Consider the following 25,029-nt stretch of genomic DNA (forward strand, 5'->3'; position numbering starts at 1 on the left):
ATTTTATATAGAGATCTTAATACAATTATATATGATAATGGTATATAGTATATCCCAGAATATTCGTATATATTATATACGGAATGCAATTCTTTGCTCAGAAACAATTTCATTCTTTGAAAATTGTATTCTAGTAATAATGTTTGAATGAATAATTTAAAGTTAACGAAATTTGAAGCGCTCTAAATTACGAAATTAGAGATAGTGTATGGTTACTTTTTCTCTAAAGATTTAAAAATACCTATACATAATATCTAAATATATCACATTTAGAATATAACTTAATAAGAAATAGGTATCAGAAGTCTTTTAATTGATATTTCTGAAGTAACAGTTGAAAGTAAAATAAGTTCACATATTTTTTAATAATTCAATTAGAATATTAAGATTAGGGATAAATAGATTAGATCCAAAATATTTTTTGTGCTCTTTAAAGATGAATCTGAATTAAATGTTTTTTGAAATACATGCTTGCAATACAAGCTCGCAATACCTTCCTTTTATATACATATCTCAAGTAGCAAAATGACACTATCGTCATTTCGATGTCAAAATGACGATAGTGTAAATAGCTTGTTGTCTGAGTGTTTATATCTGAATATGATTTATTTTAGTGTTGTAAATTCATATTTAAGTAAATGTTCAATTGAATGCCTCCCTTTTCGATTTTCTTATAATTTTGTAAATTTGTGTATTTTCATGCGTAGAATAAATTCTGAAAAGGAAAAGCGTCGCTCAAATCTCATTTTCTTATCATTTAATTTAAAAATTTGATATTGGTAAGTTGAAAAATGATAATTTAATAACATTTTACAACTGCGCATTAATGTTGTTATTTATGAATTAATAGAATTTTTTCGATTGTAGCGGGTTTTAAACTAACCTGGGTTAGATTAATGTTTTGCTATTGGACGTTACATGCTCTATCAATAGTAGAATTTTTTTGTCATTAATCTAATCTGGATCGATTCAATAGTAGAATTTTTTTGTCATTAATCTAATCTGGATCGATTTAAGATGTTATATACCTCTCTGTAATTGATTCAAAATGTACATCTGTCTGTGATTGAATGCATGGACTGGCGTGGGCCTTATTTTAAGCATGCGTATATCTTCGGCAAATTTTTGGCAGCATTTAAAGAAATGGAGAATATGCAGACATACATTTTGAATCACAAATCAATTTAAATTGTAGCAGCGGATAGTTTGTTTCAAATTGTATACCTGCATATTCTCTGTTTTAATTAATTAAAAATACGAATTTTCTTATATATATAATTAAGTTGTAATTTTCTAATATAATTAAGTTGTTTTTTTACTATTATTAAGTTGTTCGAATCCCATTTTATACTTAATTTATATCTGAACTGATATTCATAAATGACAACATTAGTGAGCGTGCGCAGTTGTAAAATATCATTAAATTATTATTTTTCAACTTACCGACATAAAAAAACTTTGAAATTAAATACTAAGAAAACGAACTTGAGCGACGATATTTCGTCTCGGAATATATTCTACGCATGAAAGTAAACAAATTTACAAAATTACAGGAAAATCGAAGAGGGACGGCTGTACTAAACATTTATATTTAACACTTATAATTTTAAGAAATTTTTTGTTTAAAGATTTATTTTACTTTCAATGATATCACAATTAAAAAATTTTCTCTTATTATATACAAATCGTAATAGTAATATTTAAATGCATCAATCATTATGAAATATTTCTAAGTAAAACAGTGTATATACGTTCAACGTGCATTATCACTTATTCATAAGCGTAATTTAGAGCGTTTATTTTAGAGATTTAAATTGTTATTAAAAACTTTAAATATAATTTAAATATAATTTTTTGTTAGAGAAAAAAGTTGCTTCTTTTACCAAAGAGAATCCATACAATGCATTTCGTGAAAGATTGCGAATTTCTGAGAAGCTCTATATAAATTATATATAGTTATTTATTTGTAAATAAAAAAAATTTTGTGTATATGTAATAATATTTTAATATAAAAAAAGATATCACACATACACACACGCGATGAACGATCATGACGAACGATAACCAATCCATAACAATTGCCAAAATAATTAGCTTGCGTTTTGACATTTATAATGTTTCCGTAAAATGACTTAGCATTTAGATACTTTCTTAATTTGTATGATTTATATCTATTTGAAAATGTCAGATATGCAAAATATAACAGAAGAGGAGGCGTTATGTGAGACAAAGTTATATATAAAATTGACAAATAAAGGAATGTTTATCTACGGTGGATGGAGTAACGAGAGATTACTCAATTTACTAAAGGATAAACTTATGCGACGTAATATTAAATCCTTATGTACTGATGCGCAATACAATAAATCCTTACATTTTATTATACACAGTGGAATGTATAATGAATGTATTTTACTGAAACTAGAAGAAAAAGGTAGCAAGATTTTCTCATGAGAATTTCTATGCATTTCGTTATTTATCGTTCTATTACATTAAATAGTAAATTTTAGGCATGTCACCACAAAGTATTGTGAAGGCAATGAAATATGGTCTCCTTGGACTTACTTCTGAGGAACTGAAATATTTCGAAGATTTTGGAGCAAAAATAAGTGAAGATACATGGATGAAAAAACTTGATGATAAATTTATTTGGAATTTGGCTGCTACTGGATTAACTGAAGATCAATGTTGGGCTATTGTTACATGTGGACTGGTGTCTCAAGATAAAAGTATATTGTATCGGCTTTTATCGAGTGGCATTGATGTTCCAGGAATTATAAACTGGCAGGGAAAAGTTAAGCCAATTTCACCAACAACAATCCGTTTTCTGAGAAAGCTTGGGATCGATGAAAACACTTGTAATTATGTAAAAGAAAATGGTATTGATGATGAGGCAGAAGATATTCTAATTGATCTTGGATACAATGAATATAAGAAAAAGGAAGCTTTGGAAGTAACCGAGGTGTCTTATAATTAATTTCAAGGAATATTAGATAAAGCGCATAGAAAAATGAATCTATTTTAAATAATTAATAGGAAATAATTAATAGGAGAAATAATTAATAGGAAATATTATGTGACTGCAATTTAACAATATTGGAATCATACTCTACATTACTGAAAAAAAAAACCTTTGACACAATATCTGATTCATTGAAGACATCTTGTTTTTATAATTTAGATGAAATGATTTTTTCAAATATTTTTACAAGCATGCAGTGTAATCTTACCTCATGCCCTCGTTATTTGAATTTATTGCCGAAAAAACAAGCCAGTAAAACCCTGACAAGAAATGATTATTTGAAGTATTTTATAGCTTTTACAATTATTAATGAATTTGTATGAAATAAGCATGGTAATGTAATAAATTATATAATGCATATATAAATGTATATATAGACAAAATGTGTTGGTGCCACTATCATGGGCGATAGGCAGAGCTTTGAGATACTGTCCATCAGATCCTATACATTACATAGCCCACCAACTGCTACGTTGGAAGTATGGAAATGTCCCAAAAAAGGAAATTCATAATTTTCAACAAATTATCGCTTCCAGTACGATGAATCAAGAGCTTATGGTAAAAACATACATTTAGTATTTTTTAGATAACATTTTATATTTTAATATATAACATTTAATATATAAGTAAAATTGAAATAAAATTGGCTAATACAGGAAATATCATTTTTTTAATTTATATAGTTTATAAAATATATAATTTTGTCAAATAGCAAGAACGTAAACGTGAAGAAGAAAACGTCATTAGATGCTCAAATAAAGCTGTGAAAGATATTGCTTATGTCATATGTTCAGAACAACAGAAATTATATCGCATTAAAGAACATTATTGGAAATGTACCAATGTTATTGAAAATGCCAATATATGATCGGCTTTTACAGCAAACAAAAGTGAAATTTGCAAAAAGAAGCGATACGTTGAATAATGAAAAAGAATAAAATGTAAAAATTAAAACGAATATTTTCCCTCTTGAAAGTTGCTAAGTAAGACAAAGGTTTTGGAAACAATTTCTTAAAAAATTCGTTTATTTCATATTTGGACTTGTACATTCATCGCAAGTTTATCAGAAGAATATTTCAGTGCAAAAATTGCACGAGAGTATTACATGGAACGGAATGGAATGAATGTCTGACATCACAATGAAAGATGTTCATAATACATTCTGGCAGTGATCAGAATTGTAAATTCATTAATATATGTGAGATACTAAACGCATTTTCTGATTTATTCTATTTTATTGTGTATCTCGATCAAACATTTTTAATGCATCTATGATAGTAATCTCGTACAACGCATATATGAGAGAAATGTGTTATATGATTTATCTTGAAAGAAAGACCTTAAAATACGAAATATGTGTATAGTCAGTCGCCTGTGAATTTGGGATTCTCTCTCTAATCTAGCAATAAAACAAATTTACGACTTCCACAGCTCTTTTTTATCACTTTAAAATATATAATCGTTAATTTTACATATGCGTAAAAATTATTAAAAATAAAATTAAATATATATATTTTCAATATACGTGACATTTTACATTAAAAAAAAAAATTAAATTATCTTCCTATGAAATTAATCAAACGTATCGAAATTTAATTCACATACAACCGTAAAATATTATCTAGTTGAATGATGGCTTACTCGCGTTAATCCTATTCAGGGATTATCCCTGTATTTGCATTGTAAAAAACGATTCCTGCAGATGTAATGATTCAGGTACTACTGTGATGAATCAATTATATAAACTATTTGAATAGATAAATTTATTAAGAAAGCGATAAAAATAAAGGCAGTTACTGTTGAGCTCTATGAATTCACTTTCCAGTTTAACTTCTTCATATGAAATAACTATCTCCATTCCGATGAAAATTACGGCAAACTTCAATAAAATAGCAACGTATCAAAATATATTTTTGTATCTATCTTGTTTGGTCTATTATCCTGAGCTGCTAACAGAATGAGTTTCAAAATGTTACACAGATCGACTTTTCGCGCGTTAAGTAAAAACTGGAAGTACAAAGTATACAGGGTGTTTGATAAAACTCTTGTATAGGAATAGAGCGGATTAAACTAAGTTGAAAAGTCCTCTACCATCATTCATAATTTTCATTATTATCATTTTATAATTTTCACAATTTAACAAAATAAATTAAAAATCGTCAAAAATTGGTTTTCAATAATTTTTTACTCAAGTACTACTAATTTTAGAGAATTCTGAGAATTTTTTCAAAATTTTTTAGGATTTTTTCATGTTGGTAAAAATAGTTGTCAATATAAGAAAATGTAGTACTAAAAAGTTAATAAAAAATTCTGAAAAAATTCTTAGAACTCTATGAGAAGAAAATAAATAATTTTTATCTCTTGCTATTTTTCTGTAAATTTGATAGTAATATATACTCGAGTAAAAAATTATTGAAAACCAATATTTGATTTTTAGTAATTGATATCTTGTTAATTATTGCGAAAATTGCAAAATGATAGAGAACTTTTCGACTCAGTTTCGCTCTACTTCTATGCGAGAGATTTATCGTTACTACAAACACCCTGTAAATATACATACATACATATATATATATATATATATATATATATATATATATATATATATATATATAGAGTAATATCTAATCCTATATCTTTTCTGGACGTTTCGTGGCGATCTACTGTTATCGGTCTCGAATATCTTGTTATAAAATTCATCAAAATGTAGCTGTGATTCGTTGAAGGAACGAGAATTTTCCTTCCGATTCGATCATCTGTAGAGTGACTCAATAGAGACCCGTTTACGCAGTCGAAGAATATACTTTAAACAGAATAAACTTGGAGCTTATTAATCTTGGTTCTTTCTTCTTCAGTATCATCTCGGCAGATCATAAGCGTGTGAGATAGACCACATGTAACGGCAGTAATATATAAACCTTCCAAGGCTTTCACCTCCATCGGAGTCGTCGACGACTTTCGCATTTCACCAAAACCCTAGGAGAAAAATTATCATCTTGGAAATCATTTAATTAATGTGATTTATGTGACTATGGTTTTGCATGCTGAAAAATTGGATGTTAGAGCAGTTTCTTAGCAAAAGATTTGATTTTGATTTATGAAATTGTTATCTTGCATATGATTTATATTAATATTAGGTGTAATAAAAAGAAATCCATTATTTTTCCAATAGATGGCTTTAGTAATCTGTATTTCGTCTACGCGTGATACAGATTACTAAAGCCATCTATCGGAAAAATAATGGATTTCTTTTTATTACATCTAATATATATTAAGAAAACATTTTATTGATAAAAACAATATAGACACGAATTTTTCAAAAGGATGAACTAATTACAATATTGGGATTTCCCTCAGAGGTCAGAAACTTCCAAATAACAATAAGTAAATAATAAAGGTTTTAAATTTAAAATAAGATCTGATTTAAAATGGAGGTTGGATAAGCAATCCCTTTCCATAAATATTACAAATTACAACGAAATTAATGAAGAAGATAAACTCCATGTAGGATTGCAGTGTTTTCATATGGAAGGTTCGATTTAAATTGTAACTTTATCAAAGAACAAAATTGAGATATTCTAAATATATCCTTAAAAAATATCAATATCGTACCAATTCTCCAAATGTAGGACTGGCACCCCAGGCGATAACGGAGTCGTCGGCCGCGACTACTACGCTGGTCTGCGAACAACCGACGCATCGAATCTCCCAACCGGATAGATCTTGGATAGGTTTGGGATACATATTGGCCTCGCCGGTACGCTTAGTCTGACCAAACATCAGGGCGGAACCATGTATGTTGATCGCGATGCTATACGTGCTGCCGCAGTGCACCGCACGGACACCGCGACTGGGTGGTTCCAGAAATTTTATTAAACGCGGTACCAACTCGTCGCGTTGCTCATTGTGGCCCAGACGGCCAATCCCACCGAATCCCCAGGAGAACGCACGATTCTTGCTGTCAATTGCGACCGTGTGATAGTGACCGCAGCTGAAATCAGTGATCTCAACGCGATCCAACGGCATCGCGTGGCCATCCTTACCTCTTTCGACGTATAAAACGATTCGCTTAGGTGCTTTCTCATAATGAAATGCCATTTTCGTATTCGTGATGAAATATTTGCCGTCAGTGTTATGGCCTAGAGCACCATACTCTGGGCATCCGAACGAGTGCAGACCACCCTTGATATCCAGAATCATTGAGAACTCTGCACCGCATCCTACTTTCACTATCGGTGGTCCGGAATATTTTACTTTGGTGGCAGTTACAACACAGGGATCGTTTTTCCCGATCCCACATTGGCCCAATTTATTGTCGCCAGCGGCGAAAACTATCCCACGGCTGGTTAAAAATAAAGTATGGTTGCGTCCGCATGATGCTCCTATAACTGTGTGTCCCTTTAAAGCTTCGACCTCGGTAGGCTCATCGCGACGCTTTGTGTCTCCGACACCCAATTGACCTACGCAAATTGTTCGGTCTCAGCAATACTATCGATAGAATAAAACCAGCGATGTAATATATACAAATTTAAATACAATTAGATGCTATTATATATTTGGTCATATTATTTATTGGTCAAATTTTAATGTTTCTAGGATTTTATTGATTACAAAGTTTTATTGAAACTCATCTTGTGCCAGTGTGAAATCTATATAGACTTGCAAGTGTTAATCTTCAATAGTAAGTAAAATAGTAACTATGACAAGAGACATCATGAATGACTTTGAATGAAAGTGGTTGATTTGTCAGTGGATTCTGAACTTGATCCTGACCCTTGTTTTATATATGCTTTGATTTTATAAGAAGTTGATTGCAAGATGTTTGTGATTGAAGTCCAAAATGAATAATAGCCACTTTGGGAATGCATATATTTCAATGAGGAAAAAGAAAATAACAATATGATATACAGTTATCATATACAAAGATACGTTATCTCTTACCTTTATCATTTCTACCAAAAGCCAAACATCTATTATCCTCAGTGACAATAATGCTGTGGGATGCAGCAGGACCAGACGCGATTAGTCGTACTTTTGCGTCATTCAAGTTCTTAAAAGTATGCGGCGTCCACAGGCTACGTCCTACATTTGCTTTTACTCCTTTAGGCGGTGCCTTGCGACCAGCCATTTCCCAATTAGTAAGGCCACACATGAGCAATGTTCCAGGCTTGCCCCATCCACCCTATAATATCAAACAAATTTCATGAAGCCTGTTCTTTTTAGCTGAACTTCTTACACAATTCATCTTTTCTTCTTTTCTCTAATATGGAGAGAAAAGGAGGAAATGAATTGTGGAAGAAATTCAGATAAGACAGACTTATAATTACTTTTCTTGCATCTAATGTATTTCATTTAATATTACTTCTATAAAGTTCCATATAAATTTTACATATATACGAAATTTAAGAAACAACAAAATATTGATCGAAGGATTAATTTTCTTTTTCCGGTTTAACAAATTCTATAATATTTAATAAAGTTTAGCGAATATAAAAAGAAGTAGAAAACCATTGAGCGTGACAGTTGAAAAACAATTTAAATGTTAACAATGCACTTCGATATTTACGTATTCATTTGTTTAAATATTCATATTTCGATATCGGAAGGTAAGATATTAATAGCGATTGTTAATAGGGAACAATCGGCTCTTATTTGTTTCAAACGAATAGACCGTCGCAATCCGCGCTGTGTTGCGAAATCGAGCGCGTCGTTCGCGCGGATGCGAGGGAAAATAATACGAAGGCATCAGTTCACCTCTGGGGCCGGCAGTTCAGGCATGTTCGAAACGTCCGCAAGCGCGTCCTCGGCTGCGGCGTCCTCGCCGTCGGCGTTGGAACCGGCTTCAGCATCGTCGACCTCCGAATCATGCTCGCTAGAAATATCTTCCTCGTCGTATTCTACCTTGCGCGACTTGGGACGGTTCTTCGCCTTGCCGCTCGCGGTTTTTCGCTTGGTCGACATCGTCGCAGTCGTGCCAGTCGTGCGACCGGGACGCGTCGTGTCCGTGTCTGGAATAGACGTCGCGTGATCCCACGCGATCCTTCCTCCACCCTCCACCTGCTCTTCTTCTTACGCGGGTGGTAAGCAGTGTAAGGACCAGGTGGACAGTTCTTAGAAATTTTCGGCGGCGCTTTACGTCGCTGGCCGCCGCGATGACATTTATCGATGTAATGGCGCTGAAAGTGCCGCGCCGCCCCGCGCCGCCAACAGCAAATCGACAACAAAAACGCGGCCACCTGGCGCTCAAAAATCATAATAAAACCATGCTCCCGCGATAAGTATATAGTATATACTCTTTTATACGCGAATACACGACGCGACACCGCAGTTTATGACTATAAATCGCCGGGGGGCGCGCCTCGTGTTCCCGAGCGTTTCGCTCGGGCCGGAACGCGCAGAATCGGACTCGCGATCCGAGCGGGAAGATTCAATATATATGTGGTGCTTTTCAGCAAGAACATAGTCAGACACAGTGTAACACAGTGAATCATTACATCTTTGTTGTTTGCCTACGTTAAAAAAGGACAAAACGATTCATTGTGTTACACAGTGTCTGACTGTGTCCTTACTAGAAAGCATCCATGGCTTCAAAATTGGCCACTCCGATCGTGATCGAGACTTCCACATTATTGTAGTGTTCTTATAATAAGAGTTAAGATAAATGAAGTCGCGACTTTTGATTGATAACCAAAATCCGTCATATAGAACAGTCAAGACAAACGCGAATTTTTAAGTTAGAATCGTTTACAAATGAAGTTGCACAATTCTAATATCTAACTAATTCAATATAATTAAATGAATTGTTACAGTTTGAGAATTATTTAAACAATATTCAATTGATGAGATTGTAAAAGAAAGATTTAGAAACATTTACAATTTACAACAATGAGTAGTTTTAACGATATACAATTAAAATCAAAATCCGAGAAAGATTAATTACACAATGTTTTACAAAGTTAATAAATGTATTTAATTATTCTAAAAACTTATTTGATTAGAAAGATTTATCGCTAGTATTGCAAGGCCACAATCGCTTAGCACCATGCATGGTGTAAGTAGAAAGATGAACCATTGTGCATAATGACGGAGGTCTCAAAATCTTGACCAATCAGAGCTTGAGCATTTATGCAGCGCGCGCTGTTTAAATGTTTAAAAACTAAAATAAGCATGAATAAGTCTATGAAAATAAGACACATTTTCAAAAAATTATGTTCAGTCATTCAATATGGCTGCTTACCAGTGAAGTTCGCTGAAAGAATGGATATATATGTATATTTATGTATATTTTAAATTTAAATGATTAACAATAATAACAATAGAATAATGAGGTGAATCAATTGACGTAAAGAAAATTCATAATTGCTAATTTAAAAAATTTTATGTACATATTTTTTCTTAAAGCAATTACACATGTATTTTTCTTACATCAATTATGGATTCATCTCATTATTCTGTCTATAAAAGTATTAAAAAATTAATAATTTATAAGATATTTAAAATATTTCATGTTAATATTGTATCAGAATAAAATATAAAATATATATCTTCCAAATTAAATTATTGGTTTTTTGGTATCTTTATCTTAATATTTTTATATGTAAAATAATTTAAGGCATTTAGGAATATATCACGAAATATTGCAGCAATATTATAACAATATTATAATACTTTGAAAGATTGTAATATTTTATGAAACATTGATGCAATATTTTGTGCTGTAGGGGTTAATTATATTACTATATATATATATATATATATATATATATATATATAATATGTCTTATTGTATTTAATATTTAATTATTTATTAATTAACAATAAATAATTAAATTGATAGTTTTATGTCAAAACCATGTAAATATAATTTAACCTATAATATATGAAAACAAAAAATCCCATCTACTATATCTATTTTGCAATATAAAACCGTCAATTCTGAAAGATTTATAACTTAAATTTAAATTAAAATCATAAATTTATATTATTAATACGCTAAATATAATCATAAAAATAAGAACGGAAGATGCGTTCTGATGTTACATTAAACTACGTTCCAACAAGTATATCTGTTTATGCATAGTGGAACTCAGTGTAATATTCTGTGTCCTAACTGAAAAATCGCCATTATTGATTGAAACATTGTTGATCTATCGTTGTCAGTTTAGATTGATGCTTAACTTGGAGAAGCAGACGTCTAAATAAAACCTGCGGCATGTGGTCTGTTTTCCTGCTGGAGTGCTAGCTGGATTAGAATCTTATTAGCCGTCGTATTAGCCGCACGCGTATTAGCAGCATGTATTTATTCAAGTATATATAAAAGATTAATTACGCAAACGTTTCGATCCCTTATTTAGGATTTTATATATACTTGAATAAATATAGACATACCAACACATAGCATGTGTCGGCTCTTATTGGCATGATTGTGATGACTTTATAGTATGCTATTGTTTAAATATAGATTAAGGGCCTTATTGTGTAATAAAGAAACAAATCTTAATAGACATTGATTGCATTACATTGATTACATTTCTTTAAAGTATTGTATATTATACAATATAATTTAACAAAAGTAACTTAATGATAACATGATGATTTTACGAAAAGGTCGATGTTTACAAAACATACGTAGATATAACATCCATCTGGATCTGTATCCATCTTTATTGATCGATAGATTGCAACAGGAAAAAATAAGACATTGTAGCATTCACGGACTATTAATAAAAGAAAATAAATAGAATTACATTAATATGCAAAAATTATGTAGTTGTAAATATTATTAGTCAAAATGTAGAAATTTCTAAGCCTTACAAAAAATAAAATAATAATTGGGAAAAATCAACTTCACTGATAAAATAATTAATCTTCTAATAGACATAATTGGAACGGAACTTAAAATCTTATAATTCTTTCTTTCTTTATTCGTGTTGGTTAAATTTTATAATATATAATTATATATATTTCAAAATAATTTTAATTTTTTTGCTTAAGTATTAAATTTAATTTTTTTGGAATTTGAATTTTCCCAAGCATTGAATCTTTTATTTTCGCAAAAATGAATATAAATGTTATTTTAAAATAATGGTAATGGATAAAATTAAAAGTGACTGAAAAATCGTAAACTTTCGCTTACAAGAGAACCTCATGAAGTGTCAAATTCTGATTTTAATGAAACTTTGTGTACATATGTATCTTACGTAAAAATAAATGAATTTAGAAAATATCAGGGCAAAATTTAAAAAAATAGGCGACCTCACCAATTTCAATGATCTTGACATATATTGTCCTGAGTGACCTCCAACAGATTTAAATCGTTGCTCGTTAAAAAATTATTAACAAAAAAATAACGCGCCGTTAATTTTAAATAGGCATATAATAAATTATAAATTCGATTTCATAATATAATAGCAATAACAATAGCGAAAGCGCACTTTCTATCCATTATTATAAATGCACTCAGAATTGTTGTTATTATATATATATATATATATATATATATATATATATATATATATATATATATATACAGGGTTGGTCATATTCGACGGAAAGATCTGGCAACACTGTAACTTTTGACAGAGATTGTTAGATCGAGTAACGACGTTTCCCATGATTGAAAAAAAAAACATCTTTCCGTCGAATATGGCCAACCCTGTATATATATATAAAACTGCATTCTGATTGGTTGTCATAATCTTATAATTACAACATATCTTTATTTGATTGTAGATTAATATGTTGTACAACATTTATTACTACTTCCATAACTTTACATTTACAATTGTAAGGCTTAAAATGGTTTTTAGCTTTTTTGTTGTATCTTAAAAATTAATCAAGATGTCAAAAAATATGCATAAAAAATTATTTTATAATAAATTAAATTACCTTTATTTATTCATGTTAATAACATTTAAAAAAATTATTTCTAAAAATTTTCTAAAAAATGTCTCTAAAAAATTATTTTCCGAATATATATTAATGAAAAGAATTTTATTTGTGGATGAATAGAATTTTGTTAGTTTTGTTTCCAATATAATTGTTTTTTAAATTTATTTACACATAGTACATAATATCACAGCATTTTCAATATCATTTTTGCATTGCAATATTATAATGAAATCTAACAAAAAAATCGTTGAAATATTACTGAGATGTCACAATAGTATTACAATATCCGTGAAAATGAATCACAAGAATATTACTGAGATATATTACAGAGATATTACCGTAATAATATTTTAGTGATATTTATGAAATGTTTATATTTACGTAATTTATTAGGAAAAATTAAAGCATTTTAAAGAATTTTTTAAAGAAATTATTAAATTGATACATTGAATGTTATTTTAAAATTTATTCCATTTTTATATTTTAATGACGTCTCTAACATCAATAAAACATTACAAAAGTGTTATTTATTATAATGTAACTTAGTTATTTAAGACATCACAATATTACTGTGATATTTCAATGTTGGTTATCACACACATACACACAAACGCACGCACGCACGCACGCACGCACACGCACACGCACGCGCACACGCATACGCGCACGCGCACGCACACGCGCACGAACACGCACATGCACATACACACGCACACGCACACGTATATGCACACGCACATGCACACGCACACATGTAAAATATATTAATAATATTTCTATGATATTTCCAGTATATTACTGCGATATTATGTGATATTACGTGATATTACGTGTTATGTGGATTATGTGTAAAAAATTTCATTAAAATCAGAATTTAATACTTCATGGGGTTCTCTTGCCAGATAAACTGGACGATTACGTAGTTCTATAAAATTTTCGATAAACATGTAGTTGGGAGACCCCTCCCAATTACAATGACCTTGACCTTGACATATGTGTCAAGGTCATGGCCCTGAGTGATCTTGAGAAAGTTTTAATCGTCGGAAGTCTCTCATTAAAAAGTTATAAACAAAAGAAGTTTAAGAAATAACAGCACAGAAAGATTGCAGAAACATTGCAGAATGATATTTCACTGAAATATTATAATATTGCACAGTGGTTGCGAAACGTTGTTGAATCATTGTTGCAAAATTCCAATAATGTTAAGATGCGCTTTTTGTTATATTGCAATAAAATATTCCAACAATATTACAATGTAATGTATTTGGATAAATTTTTTACGAAGACTTTAAAATAAAAACTATTTCTATACATATATCTCACTAATTTTAATTTTTCTACAAATCGCATTTCTAGTGATATATGCTTTCCAAAAGTAATTTTTTATGATAAAACCATAAAATATTTCAATAAATATATTAATTCTGAAGGATAAATTTATTCTTAAGGATAAAGCATGTATATGTGTACCTCGAACAAACTACAAATATTATCTACATTAATATAATAAATACAATCGTTCGGTAAGTTAATCATGGATTAAGTTAATCGCAGTGATTCTTTTTAATTCGAAAACCATTCGAAACCACTCCGAATCAATTGAAATCTATTAAAAAATGACAGTATGAAATTATCAATAGCTGGTTTATTCTTGCGTTCACATCATCGATCACATAATTAATATTTCGATAAATCATTTTCAACAGCTTAATTGCTTATCGTCTTATCCGATAATGATGCATTGATTATATCCAAACTCGATATTATACAATCTTTTGATTTCATATTTAAAATAAATATAAAACTTAGCTAATGAAATGGCCGTCAAATAATAAATCAATAAATTTTTTATTTAAATATAAAATAAATTACATTAATTATTATATCATAAAAACGACTATTAAATTAAAAGACAGTACATAAATATTGTAAAAACTTATATTTTTATATTATTATTATTGTAACAATTAAAGAATTACAGTTTTAAAATGTTTGTGGAATATTATAAGCATATTACTGACATTTTGCAGGCATATTGTTAATTTATAATACATTTTGTAATATCTCTGCAATTTGCAATATTGCAACATCGCAGCAATATTGCTTCAATCTTCTCCTGTATGGGAACGTAGGGTAAGTAGTCCAACAGCGAACATAGGGTAAGTAGTCCAATCAGTAATATATTATGAACCATTGCGTAAATGCGACGTTATCAGATTGTGCTGCTATCATGCAGCGACTCGCATTTGAATCTCTCCTCGGCTCCTCAGTCGACTGGCAGATCGCACCAAGGACGACTATCACATTTTAAGAATTTTGGGTTGCAAAGTAATTTTTTTTCGTAAGTTTTACGCATGTTTTTGTTGTTATGCCTATCATTTTTTTCATTGTGCAATAGTTTTGTGTGCACATTTGACTTTATTATTCTGTAAGTAACTTTTCCTGTTATATTTAGGTATTATTTTACCACATTATTTAGGAGATTATTATGGAAAAGGTTAGGCGATCTATAATGAATCATTTTGATGTAGTGAACAATGAACCATGGTATATTGTAGACCACATAACCTTTTTTAAGATAACCTTCAAAATAATAATTCATTGTAATAATTATTTAGAATACGCCTCCTCCCCCCACCTACAATCTCAATAAAAATATACTCATTTGACGCGTTTTCACTCAAAACGAAAGAAAAACGCGGTAGTCGGCCTTGTAAATCCTCATTACCTTATATATATAATTTATCATATTATCTATTTTTATTACCTTATTATCTATTTTATAAATAAACATTTTAAAATATAGCAAAACTAAAATAATCCCAACAATTCACAATAGAAAACATATCCATTATTAAAAATAGCATGATTCATTGTGTAACACATCTTGTACACAATGAACATTTCCATTTCTCGTTTTTTAAAATAATCGAAATTGTGACTAAACTTCAGGGATAACTTAAAAATTATTATTTATAATATGTAGTCAACTAAATTCATAAACTGTATGCAAAAATTCAGATCTTCAATTCAATAATTGAAAAAAATGTCTCTGAAATTTACATGTTCATTGTTGGACCACTTACCCTATTTGATATCTCTTTTCTACCATATAAAACAGGAATTTTTTATTTTGAAGTATATTTTAGAACTTTCCATGCGAAGCGACTCCTATCTCACCTCTCCCCCTGTTTGAGGGGGAGGGGAGACGCACGACTCCATATTTTCTTATATAATTTTTGTTTTTAGAACAGAAAATTTTTTCCTCCTTTATTCTGCATACATTCTATAACAAGTTAATAGTGAAATGAGATCTTTCCTTGTTGGAGAAAGTACAGTGTTTATGAAAGTACAGAGTGTATGTGCTCGTTATGGAATGTATGCAGAGTAAAGCAGGAAATAAATTTCTGCTCTAAGAACAAAAATTATTTAAGAAAATATGAAAGTCATGCGCCTCCAAGCAGGGGGAGGGGGGATGATAAATGGTTGAGTTAGGATTATATAGGCTATTAATACTCAGTAGGTTATTATATACCTATTTGCATCATGTGGTCAATCGCAATGTGGTCAATTCGTGATCACTTGCAACGTGGTCAATCTTAACATAGTCGTTTTAGGTGAAAGTTGTGCACCTCGTGGGAAGCAGAGAGGAAAGTGGGGTCAAAATTTTCATTTTGAATAAAAATGTAACGTTATTTTTTAAACTTTTTTTGTTTATAAGTTTTTAACGAGTGACGTCCGATGGTTAAAACTTTCTCAAGATCACTCAGGGTCATGATCTTGACAATATATGTCGAGGTCAAGATCATTGGGGGGGGGGGGAAGGGGGGGCTCCTCTAAACTACATATTTATCAAATTTTCTTTCAGAAACAAGGAGAATTATTTTAGTTCTTTGAATGAATGTTCTTTGAATATAGTTCTTTGAATATAGTTTTCTAACATGAACATGGTTTTCAAAATTCAAATTGCTCCATTACATTATAATTTTGAGAAATTTGTAGTTAAAGTTATATAAAAGGATAATTTTTATGCGTTTTATCAGATTATATAACTTTGATACGTGATATATCCATTGACATATGTATAGTATTGGAAGGAGCATACCATCGAAACCATTTAGACGGACCTAAAAAGAGATAGACTAATATATGTGTAGAATATACTACTATATTCTCTCTCTTTTGAAACAAATAATACAACATAGGATAATAGTAAAAAAAGGGTACCGTGCTTATATACTTACCTTTTTTTTAGGTCTGTCTAATGAAAGATTAAAGAAATTTTGCAAATTCCATTCAGTATTGTCAATCAACGGATTAGGTACCATTTATGGTTAGATATTCCAAGGTTAAATGAAGTTCATTGTGAGAGACAGAGAGAGAGAGAGAGAGAGAGAGAGAGAGAGGAATTTGAAACGACTATAATTTTATGAGCGGAACTAGTTCGCTGGAGATTTCGAACAATAAAGCCTGTTCTATAATGTGCATTTTGTATTCTATTTCTTGCTTTTTGTTGTTTTTTGTTTTTTTAATTTTTTATATTTTATCTTTTTGCCTCTTATTCCGTTTTTCGTTTTGTATTGCTCGTGACAAAAGTTAACAAACTTCGGAAGAAACAAGAAATACGTGGGAAGCAATATAATTATCAATAAAACGCAAAAAGTAAGAAAGAAGTAAAAAGCAATAAACAGGAAACAAAGAGCACATTGTAGAATAGACACCTTATGACTGTACATTGACATTTTTTAAATTCTTATATATAATTATTAAAAAGGCCCATGGTTAATTTCTTTGCATATATGCACATAGATATTTGGATTAACTCCGTTTAATTACAATACAAATTCCTGTAGCACGTGTTATATATCGTAATAATAGTAATAAAACACATGGAAATAGTCCTTTTTACAACTTTTACTGAAAATTTCTCAAAAATATGAAATGGACGGAGCAATTTAAAAACCAGATTTGAATTCACAGCATCCAAAAACTGTACAAAATGACTATAGTCAGTTCTGATGCTTTTTTCTATTGAATTTATAATTAAAATTGAAATCCTTACCTTGGTAAACATCATTACATTGACAGGAGAAAAAAATGCGTATCAGTCATTGGTTTTTGCATCATTATTAAAATAACATTTGTTCTCACATGACGATCGAGACTAGAATAGGGCCATTTCCCAAAGTATATTCCTTTACGAAAATCTTCGCCCTAAATGTACATATTGAAAATGGTCAATTTTGAGTTATATAATAATCATTTTTTCAGATTATAAAAACTTACCGCATTTGTGAGAAAAGTGCCATACCATGCGTATATAAATGTTTGAAGCAGTTTTACCATAACATATACTATAGACGAGGACACATCGTAAAAAGTAAACTCCGATAACTATTGTAAACGTTTAACGAATTAATACTATATTAGTGAATATTTGTATAACGCAATACCATAGCAGAGCTAAAAATTTGTTAGCGCAGTACAGTCTTTGATTTTATATTTTATGACAGATTACGATTGTACACAGCACACAATAGACTAGGTGCCATAAAATTAAACATCTCTTAACATTTTGCAATAATGTGTTTACATACTGATGTTACGTCGTACATCAATGCGCAAAGAAGCACAGCATTGGTGACAATATGCCAAAAGATGATGGGTCCATAAACCTGTTCCAACGTATTGCGACATTGCAATAGCTTCTGATGTTTCAGCACGCATGTTCTCAGGATATCGGAGAACTTCTCGGTGGATAGAGGATTCGTGATAGCGAAGGTCATGGCGCGTATTGTTGAGTAAAACTGATAAACATAAAAGCCAAAAGCACTGTCGACACCGCACGCCGTCATAGTGCTGAGTATTACTATGCCTGTCTCGCAGAATAGATGTAGATGATATAAAAAATTGTGGGGAATGGGCCAGAACCATCCCATTCCCCTGCTGAGCGGCAGGGTATAGTTCGTGACAGGGTATAGTTAAATGAACATAGAAAAGACTGTGGATTACAAAAATATACGGAGATCCAAAATATGCGAATATCATTCCTATCAAGACAGCGAAATATGTGTATGCAGAGTATATATTGTACGCAGGGATGAAAATATTATCGTCTGGATTTTTTCATTCTTCAGCTCCTCCTCGAAAAGATTATTCAGTGTCCGATGATAATTTATCAGAGAATTACGATTTATCATGAAGATTACCACCTTAAAAAAGAGATACAATTTTTTTACCGTGCAAGAATTGAAATTACTCAAAGATTGACGAAGTATCTTTAATTAAACGATTTTAAATTTGTAATATTCGAAATATTTTCCTCTTTGAAACACGTTACAAAAGAATATTTGTTGAAATAGTGTTTATAAAAAGATTAATCAATTAATGCATCAGCTAAATATTTTTCTTTTTTACAAATTGTTCCTCTTGCAAGTTTTTATTTTATTCGATTTTACATAAATAAATTTTTTAAAAAACGTTAACATATGTACGTAAAAATAAATATAAAAGAGAATTTATTTTTTAAATTAGTCGAAAAATGTAATTTTGCAATCTGTTTGATTCTATGAAGTTTAATGCATATATATATGATATTATATTGTAATATATTATACTATATTATATTATATGAATCATATTAAACATATGTGTTTATTAACCTCTAGAGGACCAGTAAATCGGCTTCTGGATTAAACGAATTTTGTGGAGTTTTAATTTTATATTTTATAGTACCTACTTCAGTATCATATAAATAATAATTGATATCGAGACTTCCTGCCTATTATGGAAAAGAGGGTGGGAGAGAATAGTAGCTTCAGAGAGAATCGAGGAAGAGTGGAGCGAATAGCGTCTCTCTTTTTTGGTTCCGCCATTTATAGTCATGCGTATATGTACATACACACAATACTAGTACAGTACAATACTAATGTGAGCAGCACTATATGTTCCATCACGCTCCATCACGCATCATATTTCCTACTCACAACGATGCACTATAAATGATGGCTTCCGGGTGAATCCGTTCCACTTTTCCTCGATTCTTTCTGAAGTAGCGAGCGTTGCGGACGTTAAGTGGAACGCAACCTATAACAAACCAAAATTTTTTATACATAATTTTGTAATTGCTGTTTTATTATATCGAATACTGCAGCATATTTCAGAATGCCAAAAAGTGAATGACAGTGGGTGCTTCCCAATTGTTTGACACAAACGTAGCAAATTAATTAACTAATTTTCAGTCTTAATAAATAATTTAATTCTTTTAATTACATATTTTTTGTTTGTCAATAACTTTATAATTTTAAAAGAATTAAATTATTTATCACCGAAAATATGTGAATTAATTTGCTACGTTCGTGTCAAGATGTGTCAAGCAATTGGAAAGCACCCAATATGTAGTTCGTTCAAAACATTCGATTCGAAAAAGAATGAAATTCATTTATCGCCAAGCATCTTTTTTGCGTTATTCCATACTTTGGATGATACCATCAATTATTACACCATATAATATTTTCAAATTTTTCTTTTCTATAAAAAGATAAGTTAGTTTATTCCTTTCATACTTATTTTGTATGTATGTACACTTATATATTAATTATGAAAATAAAAAGACGTAAATATAAGAATCTTATTGCCTTACATTTGAAAATTTAATAATAACAAATATAAGTAATGGCCATATTGGTCAAAGTTAAATTTTTAATGCTTAAATAATTCAATCTGAATTATTATGTACAATATACACATGTGCTTGCAAATATACCATATTTGTAGTTAAACTGCGTGCCGAATTGGTTTTTTGGATTTATAAATACAATTAAACTATTGTAGTAATATCACGAATTAAATCAACAAGTAATTTTTTCTAATAATTTGATACTCAATCAGACAATTTATATAAAATTTATGTAATTTCAGATGTTTTTTTATTATTTTACTAGATCTCAGATTCGATATAATAATTCTTTATAATTATTTCTTACAAAATTTTTTATTGCAAATGTACTAGTTATTTTAATTATTCTAGTTATTTTGGAATCATAACAGTATAAAGCTCAAATATCGAAAAAAAATTTTTTTATCATTTCGGAAGCTAATACATCAGTTTTGGAGTGGCGTCATCTTTTACATAGATCTATACAATATGTAGATCTCAAAAAATTCTAAATTTAAAAGTCGTCCTAAAACTTATCGGTCCTCAAGAGATTAATAAAAATAAATTTATTAATATTTTTCATTGTATACATAATTTTATTGTAAACATGTAAAATACAGTTCTGATTTTATCTTATATAATAAAATGTTATTTCTTTCTAGATCGTACCTTGAAGATGGCGCTAAGTGCAGATATTGTTATGCCAACGAATTTCATCATAACTTTCAAGTTATGTCTTAGGATATAACACATATGCAAGCTTACCGTTGTATACAGAATCATCATCAAAAATATACTGACCAGTAGTAGTTTAATTTACTGGATTTTGTGGACATGTACCAACAACCACAGAAAGTGAGCACATTTTGAAGGAATTGTTGATACGTGCGATACGCTTTCAACTGTTTATGAATCATTTTAATACCTGCATGTAGAGGGTTCCTTGTTTTAATTTTCGTATTGAAATATCTCAAAAAATATAAAAAGTTTTCAGAAACGGAAAAAATTTTTGAAAAATTTGTATAGATACTCTGTAGGGGAAACACATGATTATAATATTAATTCTCAAAGGACTCGATTTTTCAAAGCTATTTTTTAAAAGCTATTTTTTAAAATGAAATTATGATTTTTTTGTACATAATGATTCCTCTAATTATTCTACGTATAAAAGTATTAAAGTCCAGATAAAAAATAAATAGTTAATTTTTTATATCATATTGTGTAAAAAATTATAAAATTCTATTTTAAAAAATGATGATAATTTTTACGGAACTTTGAAAAATTATTTTTTCTTAAATTTTTTTATTATTACAATATCATGTGTCATCTTCCATATTACAATATATTGTATATAGTAGGTATATATATTTTTTGCCTAAAACATTTTTAATTTTTCAATCTCATGCAGTTTTAATTAGAATAATATTAATTATAAATAAATTTTTTCAATATTCGAAATATAATCGATGACTAGACCAGTAATGTTAACGTACTAAAACTATACGTTTATAAAAACTGAACAAGTACAAATGTACTTTTTCATTTTACAACTAATAAGTCAATAACGCTATTCTTATGCGTTTTAAATATTAATTCTTATAGCGTTTTCTTTTGGCTGCACTATTGCTCACTAGTGCAATACTCAGACAATGTATCGTATTTCCATGGTTGGTGGTAAGCGAATTCGGTGTACTGTGTTTCTGTGGCTATGGTGTAGTGCAAATTTTATGCAAGCGGGATTTTGCTACACCGTTTCAAAAGGACGGTGAAGAACCAGTGTGTGACATTTATTACAAAATTTGAAAATGGAAGTCAAGTGAGAACAGGGTTTTAGTATAATAATGATGTAGTGTACATGTATGATGTGCACCACTCTAGTGTAGTGTAGCTGAGTGTAGCACTTACACGCAACTGGTGCTGTGCGAGGCTCCAATGTATCTCAAAAGTAAAACGCTATTAGAATAATATACATATGGTTTTCAAATGTCTAAAAAAAATTATAAGTTTTTAAATAGTATCACATCATATATATATATATATATATATATATATATATATATATATACAAAGTCTAATAAAATATACGTCGTGTTAAAATTTCCTCTATCGTAAGTGCGAGTTTCAAGAACAAATTTTTCTGTTAGAAGATTTTGAACTGAGGAATATCGCTGAAAATATCTGTTGTTCTTTTTGATACAATAATTTTACAAGTAATGATACCAAGTCAGAGAACGAGATTTTACCTTCTACCTTGCTATATCCAAACTGTTATTGAACGCAATTTGTATATTAGCGTCTCTTTGAAGTATCTTTTCGCTGACTATTATTTGCATTATACGTATTGTCTATTGAGGACTTGAAAAATTAATAGCTAATCTTGTGGTCAATTTAATATGTCATTTGATAGAATTATTTGAAATGGATCATAATTTAGATTTGTTATAACTAAAGATAAACTATAGACATAAAAAAAGTTGCACTTCAAAGAGAATGACAAGACAGATCGTGAGACCGCATGAGTTGTACTGCAACACGCATTGAGATTAGGGTCATTTCTTCTCATTTAACTTATTAAAGGTAGATAAATTTACGATTCTCTTTTCTTATATGAGATAAGAAAAACTATTTATTGATCATAATACTGTTGGCATACCTTGCGCACGACATTGGAAGAATATTGATATTTATGTACAATCAGAGTTACAGTGAAAATATAAACATAAAACATAAAGTCCCGTTCGTCACCTGCACGCTACGCTTGTCACTTATCTGTTTCGTATGTATATATTATTGATATATTTTTCTTGTACATTTTATTAAATTAATGCGCAGCTTTATTAAACATAAGCGTACATGCTGAATTGATCGATGATGTTTCACAATTTTCCATAAATTTATCTCCTTTACAACGATAAAGAGAGGCATATTTATGAGGATTATTTTTATTTCTGAGATAAAGAAGACTTTACACTGTCAATCGAAACATTGTCGTTGTTAGTAATATATGTGTATATTGATGTTTATAGCTTAGATAACTTGAGGATATAAGCAGATGTCAGTATTACTGAAAGGATCCCTCTCAGTCACCTGCGCTCGATAGTCACCCTTTCTTGAATAAGTACATTTACGATATTGATATATCTTCCCTTTACGTACTATCAGGTCAGTGTGCAATTTGAAAACCTTTTATATGCAATAATCAATAAAGATATATAATATGCTCTTGTTTCAATATAAATTAAACATTAACAGTATAATAAAAGTGCGAATAAATTACATTGATTTTCTTAATTATATTTATTTAATAACGAAATTTTATATTAGGTGTTGGAATTAATTCGTAGCGTTTTACAAGTGATGGGAAGTACTTTCATTAATGTATTTTTTAATGCTCATGTGAAATAAATAACATTCTTTCATTAAAAAACGCTACGAATTAATTCCAACACCTAATAATTTACTATTGATTACGAAACATATATGCATAGGGTTCATCTCTATCCGTCTTTATCATCGATAGATCGCAATAGAAATAAATAGGATATTGTCATTCACGAGTTATTAATGAAAGCGAAACGAATATAGTATTAATTTAATATACAAATGTATGTATAGTTTTAAAGATTATTGGCTATTGTAGAGACTTTTCTATCATTTGCGAATAAGAATTCGAAGAAGTTAATTTGGCAAATAAAATAATATTCTAATTAATCTATAATTACAAACAATAAATAAAATCATTTATTCTTTTACACTTCTTTATTTGTTTAAGATCTATATAATATAATACATATTCTATTTTAAAATAATTTAATTTTTTTGCATGTAGAGTATCAATTCAAATCTTGCTAATTCTATTTTCTTAAATTTTGAATAATGAATTTTCCCGAAAAGAAAAAATAAATATTGTTTTATAACAACGGATGAAGGAAGCTGGTATACTTTACGGGTCCTAAATACGGCAAAATTAAACACTTTCTCTCATATAAGGCAGTGCTTAAAAATTTTCCAATGTACACGGTTTTTACTTAATGAGTACGGAGTATGGTAAAAAAGTTCGAATTTTGGTCCCCTGTGAAATATTACTGTGAATTAAACTACTAAAAGTTATTTGGGAATCACATGAAATTGTAAAAATAGTTTTATATTCGATAAGTGGAAAGTAGATTTTTGTGTTATATCTTAGTTTTCCTTTATAAGTTGAATTTTCGTATATCACGCTAGATCGAATTTATCATGAATTGAATGTAATGTAAAGTTTCTTATGATGATTAATTGGTACATAAATGTTTTGAATGCGAGCTTGGCGCAGTGGCAACACTCGAGGCTGCTATACCAGAATTCTCCGGTTCGTTCCGAGGCAAAACCGAAAAATTTTCGCTCGTATCTCCTCTCGACAGGCAATGGCAAACCACCGAGAGTATCTTTGCCAAGAGAACTTCTCTAACAAAAATCGTTG

At 29.8% G+C, this 25,029-nt stretch overlaps 2 protein-coding genes, 1 long non-coding RNA gene and 1 pseudogene across 7 annotated transcripts; 2 read left to right on the forward strand and 2 right to left on the reverse strand.

Moving 5' to 3' along the window:
• Nucleotides 1-50: 50 nt before the first annotated feature.
• Nucleotides 51-3,896, forward strand: LOC105149743 (uncharacterized). The gene is made up of 5 exons (XM_087404836.1): nucleotides 51-2,434; nucleotides 2,511-2,962; nucleotides 3,067-3,305; nucleotides 3,400-3,580; nucleotides 3,735-3,896. The coding sequence occupies exons 1-5, from the start codon at nucleotides 2,161-2,163 to the stop codon at nucleotides 3,888-3,890; spliced, it is 1,302 nt and encodes a 433-aa protein (XP_087260962.1). The 5' UTR covers nucleotides 51-2,160; the 3' UTR covers nucleotides 3,891-3,896.
• A 133-nt stretch (nucleotides 3,897-4,029) lies between these two features.
• LOC105149744 (protein RCC2 homolog) lies at nucleotides 4,030-9,192 on the reverse strand. The gene is made up of 4 exons (XM_011062366.2): nucleotides 8,777-9,192; nucleotides 7,964-8,204; nucleotides 6,635-7,482; nucleotides 4,030-5,998 (listed from the first exon to the last, which is right to left on the reverse strand). The coding sequence occupies exons 1-4, from the start codon at nucleotides 8,981-8,983 to the stop codon at nucleotides 5,828-5,830; spliced, it is 1,467 nt and encodes a 488-aa protein (XP_011060668.1). The 5' UTR covers nucleotides 8,984-9,192; the 3' UTR covers nucleotides 4,030-5,827.
• Nucleotides 9,193-11,617: 2,425 nt separating this feature from the next.
• Nucleotides 11,618-21,495, reverse strand: LOC147910908 (uncharacterized; annotated as a pseudogene). Its single transcript, XR_015546651.1, has 5 exons — nucleotides 21,240-21,495; nucleotides 18,511-19,125; nucleotides 18,200-18,307; nucleotides 17,976-18,127; nucleotides 11,618-11,739 (listed from the first exon to the last, which is right to left on the reverse strand). The product of XR_015546651.1 is annotated as an uncharacterized LOC147910908 (transcript).
• LOC147910909 (uncharacterized) lies at nucleotides 15,031-23,883 on the forward strand. 4 transcript variants are annotated; one of them, XR_015546696.1, is made up of 5 exons: nucleotides 15,037-15,254; nucleotides 18,185-18,293; nucleotides 18,427-18,694; nucleotides 21,233-21,425; nucleotides 23,597-23,883. It is a non-coding gene; the product is annotated as an uncharacterized LOC147910909 (long non-coding RNA). The 4 variants fall into 4 exon arrangements; XR_015546688.1 differs by having other exon boundaries at nucleotides 15,031-15,254; nucleotides 18,185-18,694; XR_015546703.1 differs by lacking the exon at nucleotides 18,427-18,694 and having other exon boundaries at nucleotides 15,035-15,254.
• The last annotated feature ends 1,146 nt before the right edge of the window (nucleotides 23,884-25,029 follow it).

Source organism: Acromyrmex echinatior, chromosome 1, assembly GCF_024713525.1.
Source record: "Acromyrmex echinatior isolate Ae372 chromosome 1, ASM2471352v2, whole genome shotgun sequence".
Taxonomy (NCBI): domain Eukaryota; kingdom Metazoa; phylum Arthropoda; class Insecta; order Hymenoptera; family Formicidae; genus Acromyrmex; species Acromyrmex echinatior.

What these genes read in the sequence shown, in the direction of transcription:
- LOC105149744 (XM_011062366.2), bottom strand. Translation starts at nt 8,983, where the DNA reads ATGTCGACCAAGCGAAAAACCGCGAGCGGCAAGGCGAAGAACCGTCCC. An exon ending in TTTTGGTAGAAATGATAAAG is followed by an intron (nt 7,483 to 7,963) that starts GTAAGAGATAAC and finishes CAATTTGCGTAG; the next exon opens with GTCAATTGGGTGTCGGAGAC. An exon ending in GTCCTACATTTGGAGAATTG is followed by an intron (nt 5,999 to 6,634) that starts GTACGATATTGA and finishes TTTTTCTCCTAG; the next exon opens with GGTTTTGGTGAAATGCGAAA.
- LOC105149743 (XM_087404836.1), top strand. Translation starts at nt 2,161, where the DNA reads ATGATTTATATCTATTTGAAAATGTCAGATATGCAAAATATAACAGAA. An exon ending in ACTGAAACTAGAAGAAAAAG is followed by an intron (nt 2,435 to 2,510) that starts GTAGCAAGATTT and finishes AGTAAATTTTAG; the next exon opens with GCATGTCACCACAAAGTATT. An exon ending in CGATGAATCAAGAGCTTATG is followed by an intron (nt 3,581 to 3,734) that starts GTAAAAACATAC and finishes TTTGTCAAATAG; the next exon opens with CAAGAACGTAAACGTGAAGA.